The sequence below is a fragment of the Oncorhynchus nerka genome, linkage group LG18 (assembly GCF_034236695.1).
Source record: "Oncorhynchus nerka isolate Pitt River linkage group LG18, Oner_Uvic_2.0, whole genome shotgun sequence".
Taxonomy (NCBI): Eukaryota; Metazoa; Chordata; class Actinopteri; order Salmoniformes; family Salmonidae; genus Oncorhynchus; species Oncorhynchus nerka.
In genome coordinates, this window is record NC_088413.1 from 49,739,791 (window position 1) to 49,759,600 (window position 19,810).

Below are 19,810 nucleotides of genomic sequence, written 5' to 3' on the forward strand. Positions count from 1 at the left end.
CCCTGAAGTTGTCCTGTGTGTGTGTCTTTCCTGAAGCTGACCTGGGTAAGAGGTGGGAATGGTTTCTCCAAAGGGCTCTGATCCAGGTCTTAGTACAGCTCTTCTGCAGTACCTGCCCTCCTTTTAGTTTTCCTCTTTAGTTCCCTGGAACAGAACATCTCCCTTTCTAAAGATGGATTGTGTAAAGTTCACAAGGACATCATCTGCTGTTGTAGGAACCGACAGATTCACTGGAGTCCAGCACATGTGGAAAACACTCAGTTTGCGTCCCAAATGGCATCCTACTCCCTATATACTAGGGGCCCTGGTATAAAAAAAAGTTGTGCAGTAAAAAGGGTGCCATTTGGGACTCACTCTCTGTGCTGATGATGGTAGTCCATTCAGGAAGGACAAGGTTGCACATAAATAAACAGACCGCTTCATGTGTTTTTAAAATGACTGCCGGGGAGGGAGACTTATTTTAATTTGATTTCCTGGAGAGACATCTTGGTTTTATGTCATGTTTAGGTTAGGCATCTCTAGATGATGTGTGTTTGTTTTATACTTTGTCGGCAATTGTATTTATTGCCATATAATGTTCAAACTATCTGCCTTTTGTACGCTGTTGATTCAGTGATGAAACAATTAAATTAGTAAATATTATACATATCATATCTTACAATATCCTATACTAGCAAATATACAACATACTGTATATAGGCCTACTTGCTGCAAAGAGTGGTCATTCAACTTTCTAGTCTTGTTTGGTCTGTTCACATTTGTCCATACCTAAGAAAGTGGTAAAGTTGTTCTCTAATAGGCTACTCCGAGACTTCAATGGTGTGGATTGTATGAGTTATGTGTGTTCCACAATCACATTATTTAGCTTAGTTACACAACCACATGATTTAGCCTAGCTACACAACCACAGGATTTAGCCTAGCTACACAACCACAGGATTTAGCCTAGCTACTCAACCACAAGATTTAGCCTAGCTACTCAACCACAGGATTTAGCCTAGCTACTCAACCACAGGATTTAGCCTAGCTACTCAACCACAGGATTTAGCCTAGCTACTGTACAGATCCACAGGATTTAGCCTAGCTACTGTACAGATCCACAGGATTTAGCACACCCACACATTCTTAGTTCAAGAAAAGCCTCTTTATAGTAACTGAAGATGTTGAATGATGATGTTTGCTTAGTGCTTTGTGGAAGGTCAGAGTAGTGCTTCCTTGGGAGTTTTGGAAGCTGATCTTTCTCGCTCTGTCCTTGTGTAAATCGACCTCTCAGAGGAGAAACATTGAGAGCATCTAACCTTGTGTAAATGATTCACTGAGATTTTTGTGAATGAACCCAAAACAGAGTAGACTTCCCTCAGTCTGACCTTAGCAGACAGTGTGGTCCCCAGTGAGGTTATCACAGACTGCTGGGTTTCACTTTCCTCTCCTGCGGTTGTTAGATTGGCTTCTCAGGCCAGTCCTGGTTTCTGTTAGCTAACCCCAGGACCTCATTTACAAGTTAATATTCATGGAACTTTTCAGTTTAGCAAAATTCTGAGGTGATATTGTTTTCTTTTGCTTTTCTCCTTTCATTTAGATTCTTAATCTTACTCTCTCAACAGGAGTTGAGTCTCTGGTTCGTGCTTAATCAAAGCTCATAGATACGAGTCGCATGATTTACACTCATAACATCCACATTTCTCCCTCTTCAAAGACTAACATACTGCCATTTGTCTTACTGGCCCAGTTCTGGATCTTAGAAATCATTTTTCTTAAACTCAGATTCAATCTGTGACTTTGCTGTGAAATGCTTACTTACAAGCCCTTTCCCAACAATGCAAAGTTAAAAGGTAAGAAATGTAGCAAATAAAAATAGTAAGAGAAAAGACAACAACGAGGCGATATAAAAGTAGTACTGGTACCAAGTCAATGTATGAGGTAGTAGAAGTAATATGTACAAGTAGGTATGGGTTAAGGTAACTAGGCAATCAGGATAGATCATAAACAGAGTAGCAGCAGCGTATGTGAAGAGTGTAGAAGTGTGTGTGTGTGTGTGTGTGTCTATTGCCTGCTGCTAGTACATGAACATGAAGACCAGTAACCACAGTGAGTTGAGCTGAGAAGCAGCGGGTCTTCCCAGTCAGTGCACTAATCCCCACAGTGCCCGTGTTTGGATATAAATCCTGGTCCTGTTGTGTAGGGTCACTGAGAGGGATGCGGCAGGCTGAGGCCCCGCGGCATAATATTGCTTCCTCTCTGTCTCTCTCTCTCTCTGTGTGTGTGTTTTATAATCATCAAAAGCCACTGTAGCTAGGCCCCTAAACCAATCTGAGGATTGTGAGGGGAGACATGTTCTGGTCCGTGTGTTGAGGTAGCTATCTACCCATATATTTTAAAGCGTGTATGTTTGCTTTTATCTAATTCACTGAATGAATCAGACACCTGCCGTTTTAACTGTCCCCACCAATAAGTCCATTATAATGGAGAATTTCAATAAGCATTTTTCTACGACTGGCCATGCTTTCCACCTGGCTACCCCTACCCCGGTCAACAGCCCTGCACTCCCCACAGCAACTCGCCCAAGCCTCCCCCATTCCTCCTTCACCTACATCCAGATAGCTGATGTTCTGAAAGAGCTGCAAAATCTGGACCCCTACAAATCAGCCGGGCTAGACAATCTGGGCCCTCTCGTTCTAAAATGATCTGACGAAATTGTTGCAACCCCTATCACTTGCCTGTTCAACCTCTTTCATATCGTCTGAGATTCCTAAAAATTGGAAAGCTGCCGCGGTCATCCACCTCTTCAAAGGGAGAGACACTCTAGACCCAAACTGCTACAGACCTATATATATCCTACCCTGCCTTTCTAAGGTCTTTGAAAGCCAAGTTAACAAACAGATTACAGACCATTTTGAATCCTACCGTACCTTCTCCGCTATGCAATCTGGTTTCAGAGCTGGTCATGGGTGCACCTCAGCCATGCTCAAGGTCCTAAATGATATCATAACCGCCATCGATAAGAGACATTACTATGCAGCCGTATTCATCGACCTGGCCAAGGCTTTCGACTCTGTCAATCACCACATTCTTATTGGCAGACTCAACAGCCTTGGTTTCTCAAATGATTGCCTCGCCTGGTTCATCAACTACTTCTCAGATGGAGTTCAGTATGTCAAATCGGAGGGCCTGTTATCCGGACCGCTGGCAGTCTCTATGGGGGTGCCACAGGGTTAAATTTTCTTCTCTGTATAGATCAATGATGTCGCTCTTGCTGCTGGTGATTCTCTGATCCACCTCTACGCAGACAACACCATTCTGTATACTTCTGGCCCTTCTTTGGACACTGTGTTAACTAACTTCCAGACGAGCTTCAATGCCATACAACTCTCATTCCGGGGCCTCCAACTGTTCTTAAATAGAAGTAAAACTAAATGTATGCTCTTCAACCGATCACTTTAAGCACCAGCTGTCAGAGCAGCTCACAAATCACTGCACCTGTACATAGCCCATCTGTAAACAGCCCATCCAACTACCTCATCCCCATACTGTATTTATTTATCTTGCTCCTTTGCACCCTAGTATCTCTACTTGCACATTCATCTTCTGCACATCTACCATTTCAGTGTTTAATTGCTATATTGTAATTACTTCGCCATCATGGCCTATTCATTGCCGTAGCTCCCTTATCTTACCTCCTTTGCACTCACTCTATATAGACTTTTCTTTTTTTCTACTGTATTATTGACTGTATGTTTTGTTCCACGTGTAACTCTGTGTTGTTGTACGTGTCGAACTGCTATGCTTTATCGTGGCCAGGTCGCAGTTGCGAATGAGAACTTGTTCTTAACTAGCCTACCTGGTTAAATAAAGGTGAAATAAAATAAATAAAATAACAATCTGTAGTGTTGCACTATGTTTTCTCTATACAGAAGACAATAACCCAGTAATGGCTCTCTCCCATTGACATACAGGACTCTCTGTCTCTTTATTTGGAGTCCTTGGATGTCTGGTTGTATAACAGTACATTTAGGCCTCAGTTGTGGTTAGTGTCGTTTTAAGGTGAGGGAGAACACATTTTTTTTCTTAATGAGCATGGCCTTATTTCTATTTGAGCATGTTGGATGACGCTCATTCATATTCCATTCACCCAGTTCAATGTAACAACGATAGGTTTAGGCTACTACATGATACTAACATTTTTCTTATACCCAACCTGAGGTTGCTACAACCTATGAATGTTTACAGCGTAGGTGACCACAGGTCGAGAGACATTTGAGGTGAGACATTGACATTCAATACCGCCTTGCACACTCTTGCCTGCATCTAGCTGATATAGGGTGTAATCATTAGTCCGAAGTTGCAAACAAGAGTTTCTATTGGAAAAATTCAGGTATGTTTATCCCCGTTTTGTTCTGTTTACTTCAGTTTTAAGAAATGTTTTTTTTTAACAGAATCGGCGGAATGAATACACCCCTGATCACGCGTAAACAGAGTTCACTCTCGTAACAGCCACGTTGTATTCATTCTCTTCCCTTCACTTGTGGACTTCAAAGCACAACCCAGCTGTATGTGGCCAGGAGAAAAAACCTTTCCAAGCCAAACCGCTCATACATCGTTATCACCATATTAACTAAAGTAACGTCAAAGTCAGCATTTTTAATAGAGCTAACGCATTAGTAAACTTGCTACAATCATGCACTAATGTTATTGTAAAGTCAGTAAGCAGTTACACCGGCGGGCCATGATGGCAATAAATTAGTAATACCAAAAGCTTATCTTCCAGTGTTGTGTTGGAAACTCAGCTAGCCAACATAGCATCCCTCTGTTTGATCAGGGTGTTTCAGTAGGCTAAACTACCTGGCTGCATTTGCTAGCTAAGTAAGTTAAACTGAAAGTTAACTTTTTTTGGGGCGAAGAAATGTATTTGTATTGTCTTTCTCTCTCACTTTGAGTCAACTACTCACCACATTTTATACACTGCAGTGCTAGGTGGCTGTAGCTGATGCTTTCAGTACTAGATTAATTCTCTGGTCCTTTGATTGGTTGGCCAACATATCAGTTCATGCCTCGAGCTCTGATAGGCTGGAGGACGTCCTCTGAAATATATAATTACAAGTCTATGGAAGGGGGTGAGTCTATGGAAGGGGGTGAGAACCACGAGACTCCTAGGTTTTGTATTGAGGTCAATGTACCCAGAGGAGTACATAAACTAGCTGTCCACCGGCTACATCATGGTGCTACCCTACCGAGTGCTGTTGAGGCTACTGTAGACCTTTGCAAAATAGTGTTTTCAACCAGTTATTTGGTGACATGATTATGTTTAGTATAGTTTTTTCTAAAAATGATAACTTTAAGTTTTACAATTTTTATGAAATTCACTGAGGAGGATGGTCCTCCACTGTTAGGCCTGTGTTTTAACTCAGCCACCCACATTTACTTTGAGAACAATGCAGATGCAAAGTTTGGTTGCAGAATGACCGTTTGTGCTATTTGTTCTGTCATTCTGCCCTGTTCAAGTAAATGTGTTTTTGTTAAATTTCCTGTGGAAATTGTTAAGTCATCCTAAATGTCATTAAAAGCTGCATGGTTTGTTTAACTTTGCAATCATTGGTTTTTGTTTGACATACATTTTTAAAGTGAAACATCTGTTACAGTGGGGCAAAAAAGTATTTAGACAGCCACCAAGTTCTCCCACTTAAAATATGAGAGAGGCCTGTAATTTTGATCATAGGTACACTTCAACTATGACAGACAAAATGAGAGAAAAATCCTACAAATCACAGTGTAGGATTTTTAATGAATTTATTTGCAAATTATGGTGGAAAATAAGTATTTGGTCACCTACAAACAAGCAAGATTTCTGGCTCTCACAGACCTGTAACTTCTTCTTTAAGAGGCTCTTCTGTCCTCCACTCGTTACCTGTATTAATGGCACCTGTTTGAACTTGTTATCAGTATAAAAGACACCTGTCCACAACCTCAAACAGTCACAATCCAAACTCTACTATGGCCAAGACCAAAGAGCTGCCAAAGGACACCAGAAACAAAATTGTAGACCTGCACCAGACTGGGAAGACTGAATCTGTAATAGGTAAGCAGCTTGGTTTGAAGAAATCAACTCAAAAGACCACTGATAATCTCCCTCGATCTGGGGCTCCACGCAAGATCTCACCCTGCGGGGTCAAAATGATCACAAGAACGGTGAGCAAAAATCCCAGAACCACACAGGGGGACCTAGTGAATGACCTGCAGAGAGCTGGGACCAAAGTAACAAAGCCTACCATCAGTAACACACTGCGCCGCCAGGGACTCAAATCCTGCAGTGCCAGACGTGTCCCCCTGCTTAAGCCAGTACATGTCCAGGCCCGTCTGAAGTTTGCTAGAGAGCATTTGGATGATCCAGAAGAAGATTGGGAGAATGTCATATGGTCAGATGAAACCAAAATATAACTTTTTGGTAAAAACTCAACTCGTCGTGTTTGGAGGACAAAGAATGCTGAGTTGCATCCAAAGAACATCATACCTACTGTGAAGCATGGGGGTGGAAACATCATGCTTTGGGGCTGTTTTTCTGCAAAGGGACCAGGACGACTGATCCGTGTAAAGGAAAGAATGAATGGGGCCATGTATCGTGAGATTTTGAGTGAAAACCTCCTTCCATCAGCAAGGGCATTGAAGATGAAACGTGGCTGGGTCTTTCAGCATGACAATGATCCCAAACACACCTCCCGGGCAACGTAGGAGTGGCTTCGTAAGAAGCATTTCAAGGTCCTGGAGATCTCAACCCCATAGAAAATCTTTGGAGGGAGTTGAAAGTCCGTGTTGCCCAGCAACAGCCCCAAAACATCACCGCTCTAGAGGAGATCTGCATGGAGGAATGGACCAAAATACCAGCAACAGTGTGTGAAATCCTTGTGAAGACAGTAAACGTTTGACCTCTGTCATTGCCAACAAAGGGTATATAACAAAGTATTGAGATAAACTTTTGTTATTGACCAAATACTTATTTTCCACCATAATTTGCAAATAAATTCATTAAAAATCCTACAATGTGATTTTCTGGATTTTTTTTCTCATTTTGTCTGTCATAGTTGAAGTGTACCTATGATGAAAATTACAGGCCTCTCTAATCCTTTTAAGTGGGAGAACTTGCACAATTGGTGGCTGACTAAATGCTTTTTTGCCCCACTGTACGTCTCATTCTGTGACCGTGGAATTGCCCATGGCATAGATCATGTGACATACACCATGCTCTGGGAGTGACATAGACCACACCTTGGGGGGTGATATAGACCACACCCTCAGGGTTCGAATTTATATATATCACACCCTCAGAAGCCAAATTAATAACCTGGTTAAATGACTCCAACCATGTATTCCACTAACAATCTGTTTTGTCTCTTTCTACAGGGAGCCGTGGTGAGAAACGGTAACGTTCCCTAGAAAGGGCCCAAACCCTGGCCGCCATGGCCCCTCGCAAGCGTCCAGGGCGGGGCCTCTCCGATATTTTCTGCTGTTTTAAAGGGAGTGATCACCCGGAGATCACCTACCGCCTTCGCCATGACAGTAACTTCATCCTACAGACCATGGAGCCCTCCCTGCCCATGCCACTTGAAGAGGAGCTGGATGCCATGTTCTCTGAGCTGGTTGTACGTACTGTTCTTGGGCTGGGCTGGATCCAATGCCATGCTGAACTGCTGTCTCATTCTATTGCTCTACTCTGCTTCTCTCGTCCATTCAAGTGATACTTCGGAATTTTGGCAATGAGGCCCTTTGTCTAGTTAGAGTTAGCTTGAGAAACTACTTCTAGCTTCCTTAATACTGGACACAGAGACATACAAATGGTATCTACCATTTAATCTGACTTTGGGGAAGTAGACAAAATGCCTCATTGCCAAAATCCCAAAGTATCCTTTTAAGAGCTGCTGGTTGGTAGTTGGTTCAGTTCTACAGTATAGATGACTAAAGGGTTCTGGCCATTTATGGCTTTCATTTATTACATGATTACACTCGAATCAAAATCTTTCAGGACTGTGAAGTATTTAACTAGCTTAATCATATGTGGGGATACGTGGATGGCCATGTTTGAAGGCGAAGCGGCCAGGTCTGCACTTGCTTTTCTTCTGTGTAATTTGGACTCATAAATACTCACAAAGGGAGGAGCTCGCTTTTGATATATTTCTTCTGATATACTTTGTTAGCTTGTTTCCAGCATAATCAATGCTTCTTGGCAGCAATATAAAGGCATAGCAGACACTCTTATCAAGAGCGACAATTAGTTTGGTGAGACAACCTCAATAATGTTGTTATCAGCAAAGTCAGTGCTAGTAGGAGAAGACATTACTTTTTTGGGCGCGCCGTGGGATTCATTTAAGATACTCTGTGAAGAGGTAGGGTTTCAGACATTCTCAGAAGATTGGCAGGAACTTTGCTGATTTAGAGTCAGGAGGAAGCCATCTTTGGGGTGCCCTGACAGAGCATTGACTGGGCTGAGCGGGAGCTGACCCCCACAGGTATGCGAGGGCCAAGAGACTAGAGATGGCAGAATGGAGTGCTCGGGTTAGGGTGTAGGGTTTGAGCATAGCCTGAAGGTAGGGAGGGCTAGTTTCCATTGCTATTCCGTAGGCAAACACCATGGTCTTGTAGTGGAGGAGGTGGTGGGCCGACATCTAAGCTGAGATGTCTGCCAGGCACACAGAGATGCGGGTTGTCACCTGGGTGTCAGAAGGGGGAAAGGTTGAGTAGTTGAGGAAGTAGTTGAGTATCATTTGCATAGCAGTGATAGGAGAGATCATGTGACGGAGCCAAGTGGCTTAGTGTATAGAGAAAATAGGAGAGGGTCTGGAACCTGGCCCTGGGGGACACCAGTAGTGAGAGCAGATCCTCAGATCCTCTCCACTTTACCTGGTAGGCGCAACCTACCAGGTAGGATGCAATCCAAGAGTGTGCAGTGCCTGAGATGGTGGAGAGGAGGATCTGATGGTTCACAATGTCGAGGGCAGCGGATAAATATAGGAGGATGAAAACAGAGAGTCAGCTTTGGCGGTGCGGAGAGTCTCCGTGACAGAGGAGAGCAGTCTCAGTTGAGTGAGCCGTCTTGGCGCCTGACTGGTTAGGGTCAAGAAGATCGTTCTGAGAGAGATAGAGAGAGAGTTGGTCAGAGACAGCATGCTCAAGTGTTTTGGAAAGAAAAGAAAGACGGGATAACGGTCTGTAGTTTTTGACGTGAGAAGGGTCGAGTGTTTGTTTCTTGAGGAAGGGAGCGACTCTGGTCTTCTTGAAGTCCGAGGGGACGCAACCAGTAGTCAGGGATGAGTTGATGAGGGGAAGTGAGTAATGGGAGGTCTCCAGATGTGGTCTGGAGAAGGGAAGAGGGGATGGGGTTGAGCGGGCAGGTTGCCGGGTGGCGGGACATCACAAGTTGCAGGATTCCATCTGGAGAGAGCGGGGAGAAAGAGGTCAAGGCATAGGGAAGTTCTGTGAGAGTGGGACCAGTGGACTCAGTAGGCTGAGTGAATTGGGAAGGGACATCGTCAACCTTCTGTTCAAAGTGGTTGACAGTTGTCCGCAGAGAGGTAGGTAGGAGGTGGAGGATTAAGGAGGGAGAAGAAGGTGGACAAAAAGTTTCCTAGGGTTAGAGGCAGAAGCTTGAAATGTAGAGTGATCGAAAGTAGCTTAATAGCGGATACAGAGGAAGAGAAGGTAGAGAGAAGGGATAGGTCCTCCGGAACTTTAGTTTTCCTGCGTTTCAGCTCAGCTGCACGCAGCCCTATTCTGTAAGCTTGCAGTGAGTCACTCAGCCACGGAGCAGGAGGTGAGGGCCAAAAGGAAAGGGGACAGTCGGAGTCATAGGATGCGGAAAGGGAGGTGAGTAGGGTTGAAAAGGCAGAATCAGGAGACAGGAGAGAGAAGGATTTAGCATATGGTAGAGATGATAGGATGGAAGAGGAGAGAGTAACGGGAGAGGGAGAGCAAAGATTGTTATGGTTGAGTGGGTAGGGTTGGAGGGAGGGAGGGAGGGAGGGAGGGAGGGAGGGAGGGAGGGAGAGAGAGATTGTGATCAGAGACTTGGAGGGGGGTTGCAATAATAGTGTTTCAGATGAAGGAAACTTCAGAAAACTCAGAGGCCAATGCTTCCTCTTTGTATGGTCATCACAGGGTCAACAAAGGCCCAGTGCTCATGCCTCTATAGGGATAGAGAATAGCTTCTTCCTAGTGCTCATCCTAATAATCCCAAGCTCTCTGTTATCCCCTTATTACTCTCACTATTGATCCATTAAAGGGTTAGCTACCATGAGTGAGACACGCTCATCCTCATTTAGCTCTGCAGACTCCATTGAGAAGGGGGCCAGTGAGTGTTTGTGCAGGCATTGGCTACCAGTTCATGATGGTGCCTGTCCTTGTCCCTACCCAGCAGCAGCAGCCGCCAGCAGTACAGTCTGGCCCTTCAACTTGCAGGGCTTCCACGCGCTCTGCCGACTGAGTCAGTTGTCCCAGGCACTGGCCAAACAAGACTCCTACAGAGAATCCATCTGCAGCCATTGTGTCCTGATTGGACCTCTCACAATGGGCCAAAACAGAGATGTCAAACAGTATCAGCCTAAACTCCAGCATGGTAAACACCCCAGCTCTATGCCTCTGGATGAGGGAAATTTGGCTTGGGTCATATTGAGTAGGCACGAAACGGAAGAAAACTGTCAAACGTGGAGGTGCCTTAATAGACGAGGGGATGTTGCCAACCATCCACTTAGTTCATATTTGAAAGAAGAAGAGTAATACAGGATACATAGAGAGAGCTGTGTTTTATTATTTTCTTTTAAGTTATTTATATTACTTCAAAGGTCAGCCGAAAAATGATTTAGGAAGCTCTCTCGTTATCTCTAAGTTATTTCAGTCCTCCATTCCTTCCGTCTGTCCAGTGATGTAGTGGTGCTTTGAAAAGTGAGTACTTCCTGTCTTATTTATTTAAGAAACAGTTACATACACTCTGAATGCCCTAAAATGATGAATCCCATATTGGTCTTTCCCAGTCAGGCCAACCCAAGCTGTACTGTGCAAGTATGCTAATAGTAGTTCTACTATTGAAACAGGTTTTCGTTCTCAAAGTAACACTTTTTTAAAAATAAAAACAACAAAATTGGATGTTCTCAGTCCATAACAATGCTTAAACCACATCGCGAGACTACTTTTATTTTTTGAGAGTAGTTACCCTTTTAATTCAAGTGCACATGCACCTTGCACTGTGGTTTAGTTAGCAGTGTTTCTGTAGCACATGAGTTTGCAAAACAAATGGTCACTGGATTGATGCAAATCATGATATCATTCTGCCATGACATCATTCTGCTACTTTGTAGCTACTTTTTGGGAAAGTCTCTCTATCTAGCAGACGACGGTTAGGCCTATTTTATTTCACCTTTATTTAACCAGGTAGGCAAGTTGAGAACAAGTTCTCATTTACAATTGCGACCTGGCCAAGATAAAGCAAAGCAGTTCGACAGATACAACGACACAGAGTTACACATGGAGTAAAACAAACATACAGTCAATAATACAGTATAAACAAGTCTATATACAATGTGAGCAAATGAGGTGAGAAGGGAGGTAAAGGCAAAAAAGGCCATGGTGGCAAAGTAAATACAATATAGCACAATAAAACACTGGAATGGTAGTTTTGCAATGGAAGAATGTGCAAAGTAGAAATAAAAATAATGGGGTGCAAAGGAGCAAAATAAATAAATAAATAAAATACAGTTGGGAAAGAGGTAGTTGTTTGGGCTAAATTATAGGTGGGCTATGTACAGGTGCAGTAATCTGTAAGACGCTCTGACAGTTGGTACTTAAAGCTAGTGAGGGAGATAAGTGTTTCCAGTTTCAGAGATTTTTGTAGTTCGTTCCAGTCATTGGCAGCAGAGAACTGGAAGGAGAGGCGGCCAAAGAAATAATTGGTTTTGGGGGTGACTAGAGAGATATACCTGCTGGAGCGTGTGCTACAGGTGGGAGATGCTATGGTGACCAGCGAGCTGAGATAAGGGGGGACTTTACCTAGCAGGGTCTTGTAGATGACATGGAGCCAGTGGGTTTGGCGACGAGTATGAAGCGAGGGCCAGCCAACGAGAGCTGACGAGAGCTGACGAGATGCTATCATTAAGCATCGCTATGTCTTTCCTGTTCCTTAATTGTTTGAAACTTGGACTTTTTGACTTCATATTAATGTTTTGTCTTGGTTCAAAGTAGCCTATAGCTAAAATCCCACTATAGAAACGTCGAGACAATTATTTTATAACTACTTCCTCATTATTTTGTAAAGAGTTCTCCTGTTCTATTGGTTTCTTTCAACTTTCTTTCATTGTCTAACAGCCAAATGCAGTATCCTAGTCATATTCGCAACCCATGATAGTTGTTGCATCTTTAGATCTCCCCTCTTTCTACATTTCTAACAGATATTTCCATCTCTGTCCATTAAACCGCTCGCATGTGTGGGGCAAATTATAGAACTGTGTTCTCCCGCAAATTGCATTTTGGAACATTTGCACAATTCTGCGCCTAAAATGTGAAGAAATAATAGTTGATCAACATTTTTAGGCTAAACATTCTGATCTGTTCCTGTTCCATCAACCTTATTAATTGATATGACATATACATCCTCGACACTACTTTTATATGTTTAAAAAGTGAGTATACGCAATGCCCACTGAAAATAAGTGGGTATACAGTGTATACCCTCCACTACACCACTGCGTCTGTCCGTTGATGCACCAGACAGTTGTGTGTCTCTGACTTGGGGCTCCACACGTCTCGTCTGGATAAGATCAGGCCTGTAGCTTGGCAGACCTGGAGAAGAGCTGTGGCATCTGGCAGTGATGTTTTCTCTCTGGTATGCCTGTTGTTCACACTGAACTATCTGCTCTGCTTTAGCTACTCTGTTTTGATGGGTTTTATGTTAGCCACATTTCATGCTGTCTGTTGGTCAAAACATTTTTTTTTGCCTTTTTTTCACTCCTTCTCCACGTCCTCCACAGTCACCACTGTGCTGTTATGGGGAGAGATAGTTGACCTGTAATAACTTACATATGAAGTTGATATATTAGCACCCAAACATATGGTTTGAGAATGAACTGAGAGGCGTTGCAGTGGATAGCAGCCGTTTTACTGGCTTCCTGACCAATTCTGCTATTTTTGTGCGACCGAAAACAGCATCTGGAGATCTGAACAGCGATCACTAACCAGTTTCTACTTCAACGAGTCAGCAGCTCTGGACGTTCTGCATACTCCGACACAAGGCCCTAATCACCGGGACTCAAAATTGGATGAGATGGCCCGAAAGATGCAGATGAGCCGGCATCCCGACCAAACTTTGTTGACAAGTAAATAAACCGCCTCTAGGTACAGTCACTAGAGAACAAACTGGACGAGCTCCGTTTGAGACTATCCTACCAACGGGACCTGAAGAATTGGAATGTTCTATGTTTCACAGAGTTGTGGCTGAACAAGAAGATGGATAATATACATCTAGTTGGCTTTTCCATACATCTTTAAGACCGGTTGGCAGCCTCGGGTAAGATGAGGGAGGGAGTGGTGTGTCTGTGTTAACTGCTGGGGCGCAATCTCGAATGTTAAGGAAGTCTCAAGTTTTTGCTCTCCTGAGTTTAGAATACCTTATGATAAGCTGGAGACCAACCATACTATTTACCAACATATTTTTCATAGCACTCTATTTATCAATGCAAACCAATGCTGGCACTAAGACCACACTCAATGAGCTGTTTAGGGCCATAAGCAAACAAGAAAGTGACCACCCAGAGGCAGCTCTTCTCATGGCTGGTGATTTTAGGTGCAGGGAAACTGAAATATGTTTTATTTCATTTTTATCAAGATGTCATAAGTGAGACTACAGGCAAAAAAATTCTAGATCCCCTTTTTTCCACACACAAACATATACAAGGCTCTCCCCTGCCCTCCCTTTGGCAGATCTTACCATAACTCTATCCTCTTGTTTCCTGCTTACAAGCAAAAACTCAAACAGGAAGTACTAGTGGTCCGATGAAGTGGATGCTAAGCTACAGGACATTTGCACTGAGCTAAAGGCTAGAGCTGCCGCTTTCAAGGAGTGGGACTCTAATCCGGAACGCTTGTAAGAAATCCAGCTACGACCTCAGACAAGCTATCAAACAGGCAAAGCGTCAATACAAGAAAAAGATTGGATGAGATACTACAAATACAAATTATGACAAAAACAAAATGATTAACCAGTCATAACTAGCCAATGGCAATGCAGATTACACAGTAAGCAACCAATCGATTAAACACAGGATATGACATCACCTACTACGCCTGCGCTGATGCTCATCAGATATGGCAAGGCTTGCAAACTAACACTGATTACAAAGGGAAACCGAGCAGCGAACTGCCCAGTGACACGAGCCTAGCAGACGAGCTAAATGCCTTATATGCTAGCTTTGAGACAAGCAACAATGAACCATTCATGAGAGCACAAGCAGTTCCAGACCATTCTCCATAGCTGATGTGTTTCAAGCAGACCACCATAGGTTACCTTGGAGTTCTTGGGCACAGGGACTGTTTAAATTATTTTTGCCTCATAACCTTGAAAGGCTGGTAATCACTCACATCAACACCATCATCCCAGATGTCCTGGACCCACTCCAATTCACATACCGCCCCAACAGATCCACAGATTATGTCATCTTTATTGCACTCCACACTGCCCTCTCCCACGTGTACAAGAAGAACACTTATTTGAGAATGCTGTTTATGGACTACAGCTCAGCGTTAAACACCACAGTGCCCTCGAAGCTCATCACTAAGCCCTGAACCCTGGGACTGAACACTTCCATCTGCATCTGGATCCTGGATTTCCTGACGGGCCACCCCCAGGTGGTGAGGGTAGGCAACAACATATCCAACACACTGAGCATCATCACGGAGGCGCCTCAAGGCTGCGTGCTTACTCCCTTCTTGTACTCCCAGTTCACCCACGGCTTTGTGGCTGCGTACAACTCAAACGCCATCATTAAGTGTGCTGACAAAACAGGATAGTGGTAGACCTGATCACCAACGATGATGAGACAGCTGATAGGGAGGAGGTCAGTGACCTGGCAATGTGGTGCCAGGACAACAACCTCTCCCTCAAAGTTAGCAAGAGCTGAACGTAGACTACAGGAAACGGAGGGCCGAGCACGCCCCCATCCAGATCGACGGGGCTGTAGTGGAGTGGCTCGAGAGATTCAAGTTCCTTGGTGTCCACGACAACTAATACCGAGGCACCAAGTCTGGAACTAACAGGATCTAGAACAGCTTCTACCCCCAAGCCACAAGACTTCTAAATAGCTACCCGGACTATTTATCTAACTATCTGCATTGACCCGCTTGACTTGACTCATGACTCATTAACTCTTGACTCATTACATACACCGCTGCTGCGGTTTATTATCTCTACTGTTGCCAAGTCACTTTAGCCCCACCTATATGTGCATTCTGTATCTACTGGTGCCCTGTGTTTTTATATTTTTTATTTATTTAACCTTGATTTAACTAACGGAGGGCCAAGCAAGTCATTTAAGAACAAATTCTTATTTCCAATGACGGCCAGGAAAAAGGCCCCCTACGGGTACGGGAAAATATATCCAAGTTATCGTTACTCATTTTTGATTTATTCCTCGTTATTCTATTTTCTATGTTTTTTTTCTATTTTTCCCTGCATTGTTGGGAAGTTCCCATAAGCATTTTCCTGTTAGTCTATCTGTTGATAATGAAGCATGTGACAAATGAAATGCGATTTGATCCAGTCCCGACAGGAATTCTGATGCATTATAGGTGTTGTCATAGAAATGGGGTGTTGTCTGGTCACGCGTAATGTAATAAATAATCCTTTGATATCCCACTTGGCAGCCATCCTGTCCTGTCTGGAATCTGTCCAATGGGATGTCAATAATGATGTGATATTGCAGGGATGTTTGGCTGTAAGTGATGATTGTTGACAAACATATAGAGGGACCAGACAGTGGATCAATGGCGCTGCAGGCTGGTTTAGATATTGGGAACAGCAGACACATATGGATGGGGCATACAAACACATACAGAGCATTCATAGCTGTCCTGTATGACTCAGCTGATAGAGCATGGCGCTTGCAAAGCCAGGATTGCATGTTCATTTCTTTGGGCCAGCCACCCATACGTAAAATATATGCACACATGAGTAAATGACTTCATATAAAATCAACCTGCTAAATGGAGTGTGTGTGTGTGTATAAACTCAGCAAAAAGATAAACGTCCTCACTGTCAACTGTGTTTATTGTCAGCAAACCTCACGTGTAAATATTTGTATGAACATAAGATTCAACAACTGAGACATGAACTGAACAAGTTCCACACATGTGACTAAAATAAATGGAATAATGTGTCCCTGAACAAATGGGGGGGGGTCAAAATCAAAAGTAACAGTCAGCATCTGGTATGGCCACCGGCTGCATTAAGTATTCCAGTGCATCTCCTCCTCGTGGACTGCACCGGATTTGCCAGTTCTTGATGTGAGATGTTACCCTACTCTTCCACCAAGGCACCTGCAAGTTCCCGTTTATTTCTTGGGGGAATGGCCCTAGCCCTCACCCTCCGATCCAACAGGTCCCAGACGTGCTTAATGGGATTGAGATCCGGGCTTTTTGCTGGCCATGGCAGAACACTAACATTCCTGTCTTACAGGAAATCACACACAGAACGAGCGGCATTGTCATGCTGGAGGGTCATGTCAGGATGAGCCTGCAGGAAGGGTATCACATGAGGGAGGAGGATGTCTTCCCTGTAATGCACAGCGTTGCGATTGCCTGCAAGGACAACAAGCTCAGTCCGATGATGCTGTGACACACCGCCGCAGACCATGACGGACCCGCCACCTCCAAATTGATCCCGCTCCATAGTACAGGCCTCTGTGTAACTCTCATTCCTTCGACGATAAATGCAAATCCGACCATCAACCCATGTCAGACAAACCCGCGACTCGTCAGTGATTAGCACTTTTTAGTCATTTAGCCATTCCTGTCTGGTCCAGCGACGTTGAGTTTGTGCTCATAGGTGACATTGTTGCCGGTAATGTCTGGTGAGGATCTGCCTTACAACAGGCCTACAAGCCCTCAGTCCAGCCTCTCTCAGCCTATTGCGGACAGTCTGAGCACTGATGGAGGGATTGTGCTTTCCTGGTGTAACTCGGGCAGTTGTTGTTGCCATCCTGTACCTGTCCCACAGGTGTGATATTCCGATCCTGTGCAGGTGTTGTTACACGTGGTCTGCCACTGCGAGGATGATCAGCTGTCCGTCCTGTCTCCCTGTAGCGCTGTCTTAGGTGTCTCACAGTACAGACATTGCAATTTATTGCCCTTGACATATCTGCAGTCCTCAAACCTCCTTACAGCATGCCTAAGGCACGTTCATGCAGATGAGCAGGGACCCTGGGCATCTTTCTTTTGGTGTTTTTCAGAGTCCGTAGAAAGGCCTCTTTAGTGTCCTAAGTTTTCATAACTGTGGCCTTAATTGCCTACCGTCTGTAAGCTGTTAGTGTCTTAACGACCGTTCCACAGGTGCATGTTCATTAATAGTTTATGGTTCATTGAACAAGAATGGGAAACAGTGTTTAAAGCCTTTACAATGAAGATCTGTGATGTTTATTTTAATTTTTACGAATTATCTTTGAAAGACAGTCTCCTGTAAAAGGGACGTTTCTTTTTTTTGCTGTGTATGTGTGTACACACTAAAGTTCAAAAGTTTGGGGTCACTTAGAAATGTCCTTGTTTTTGAAAGAAAAATACATTTTTTGTCCATTTTACAATAACGTCAAATCGATCAGAATTATAGTGTAGACATTGTTAATGTTGTAAATGAGTATTGTAGCTGGAAATTACAGATTTGTAATGGAATATCTACAAAGGCGTACAGAGGCCCATTATTAACAACTATCACTCCTGTGTTCCAATGCCACGTTGTGTTAGCTAATCCAAGTTGATCATTTTAAAAGGCAAATTGATCATTAGAAAATTGCAAAAGAGTTATGTTAGCACAGCTGAAAACTGTTGTTTCTGAATTAAAGAATCAATAAATCTGGCCTTCTTTAGACTAGTTGAGTATCTGGAGCATCAGCATTTGTGGGTTCGATTACAGGCTCAAAATGGCCAGAAACAAAGAACTTTCTTCTGAAACTTGTCAGTCTATTTTTGTTCTGAGAAATGACGGCTATTCCAAACTAGACACTCTAATGTACTTGTCCTCTTGCTCAGTTGTGCACTGGGGCCTCCCACTCCTCTCTCTATTCTGGTTATAGCCAGTTTGCGCTGTTCTGTGAAGGGAGTAGTATGGACAAAAAAATAGTTTTCTTTCAAAAACAAGGACATTTCTAAGTGACCTGTAACTTTTGAACGGTTGTGTGTGTGCACACACTGAGTATACTAAACATTTGGAACATCTTCCTAGTATTGAGTTGCGCCCTAATCTATGAGCCTAATTAGGGCGTGGGTGGGCCTTGGAGAGCATACGCTCACCCACTTGGGAGGCAGCCCCACCAACAGGGGAGCCAGACCCAGCCAATCAGAATGAGGTTTTCCCCACAAAGGGGTTTTATTATAGACAGAAAAAATCCTCAGTTTCATCAGCTGTCTGGGTGGCTGGTCTCAGACGACCCCATAAGTGAATAAGCCGGATGTAGCGGTCATGGGCTTGCGTGGTTACACGTGTTCTGCGATTGTAAGGCCGGTTTGACGTACTGACAAATTCTCTAAAATGATATTGTAGGCGGCTTATGGTAGAGAAATGAAAATGTAATTCTCGGGCAACAGCTCTGGTGGATATTCCTTCGGTCACTTTGCCAATTGCACGCTCCCTCAACTTGAGATGTCTGTGGCATTGTGTGACAAAACTGCACATTTTTGAGTTGCCTTTTATTGTCCCCAGCACAAGTTGCACATGTGTAATGATCATGCTGTGTAATCAGCTATGCCTCCCCCGTCAAGTGGATGGATTTTCTTTGCAATGGACAAATGCTCACTAACAGGGATATAAAAAAAAGTACACCAAATTTGAGAGAAAAGCGCTTTTTGTATATTCTAAAATGTATAGTGGCGTACAGAAGGTCAGCCACCAGGGGGAGACTCGTCGAGGCCTGGTGACAGACGGAGTATACATCACGAGGCGATGGATCAATCTGCTGGATGTGCCAGGTCTCGACGGGCTCTCCGGCCAGGACTAATTGGGGCTGGTTGGGGATTGGTGCATAATCGAAGGCTGATTGCTCACCAGCTGTACAAGTCCCATAAAGCTGCCAGAATGGCAGCACACAAGGGAAAGACCTGGGGAGAGAAGGACTCCCCTATAGTTGTGAACAGTACAAGATGTAACAGGAGGGAATTCAGTTTTGATCCCCACAGCCTACAGCTAGACCAGGAGCCCAGAAGACGGTATCCCGGAGAGGGTCTCTTGGGGGAGACCTTTTCTTTTGGACGATTATTTTAATAAACACCTTTTGAAACTGAGCTAATCCTGCTCTGTCTGTGTCTGATCTGTGTAAACCTTTTGACCCAACCTCCTGCGGGTGATCTGACAACGTGGTCAGATCAGGGTTGACTTTTACGTAGCATCCGCATGGACGAGTTGATAGCTCAGTTCATCTGGGCCCAACAAGCCCAGCAGGCGGTTCAGGAACGAACGCGGGAGGAACAGCGGCTATAAAACCTCCACCTCATTGAGGAAATCAGGGAGCTACAAGGAGGAGTGTCTACTGAATCACATCCAAAACAGTTTTTATTCAAGCTAACAGAAGATGACGACATCG

General features: G+C 43.9%; 1 protein-coding gene across 1 annotated transcript in view; it reads left to right on the forward strand.

Annotated features, from left to right (window-relative positions):
- Positions 1-19,810, forward strand: part of LOC135561627 (disheveled-associated activator of morphogenesis 1-like) — a 37,710-nt gene that overhangs the window by 9,801 nt on the left and 8,099 nt on the right. The window contains exon 2 of the mRNA XM_065003350.1: positions 7,392-7,630. Coding sequence (XP_064859422.1) covers positions 7,448-7,630 — 183 coding nt within the window. The 5' untranslated portion in view covers positions 7,392-7,447. The remainder of the gene's footprint in view (positions 1-7,391; positions 7,631-19,810) is intronic.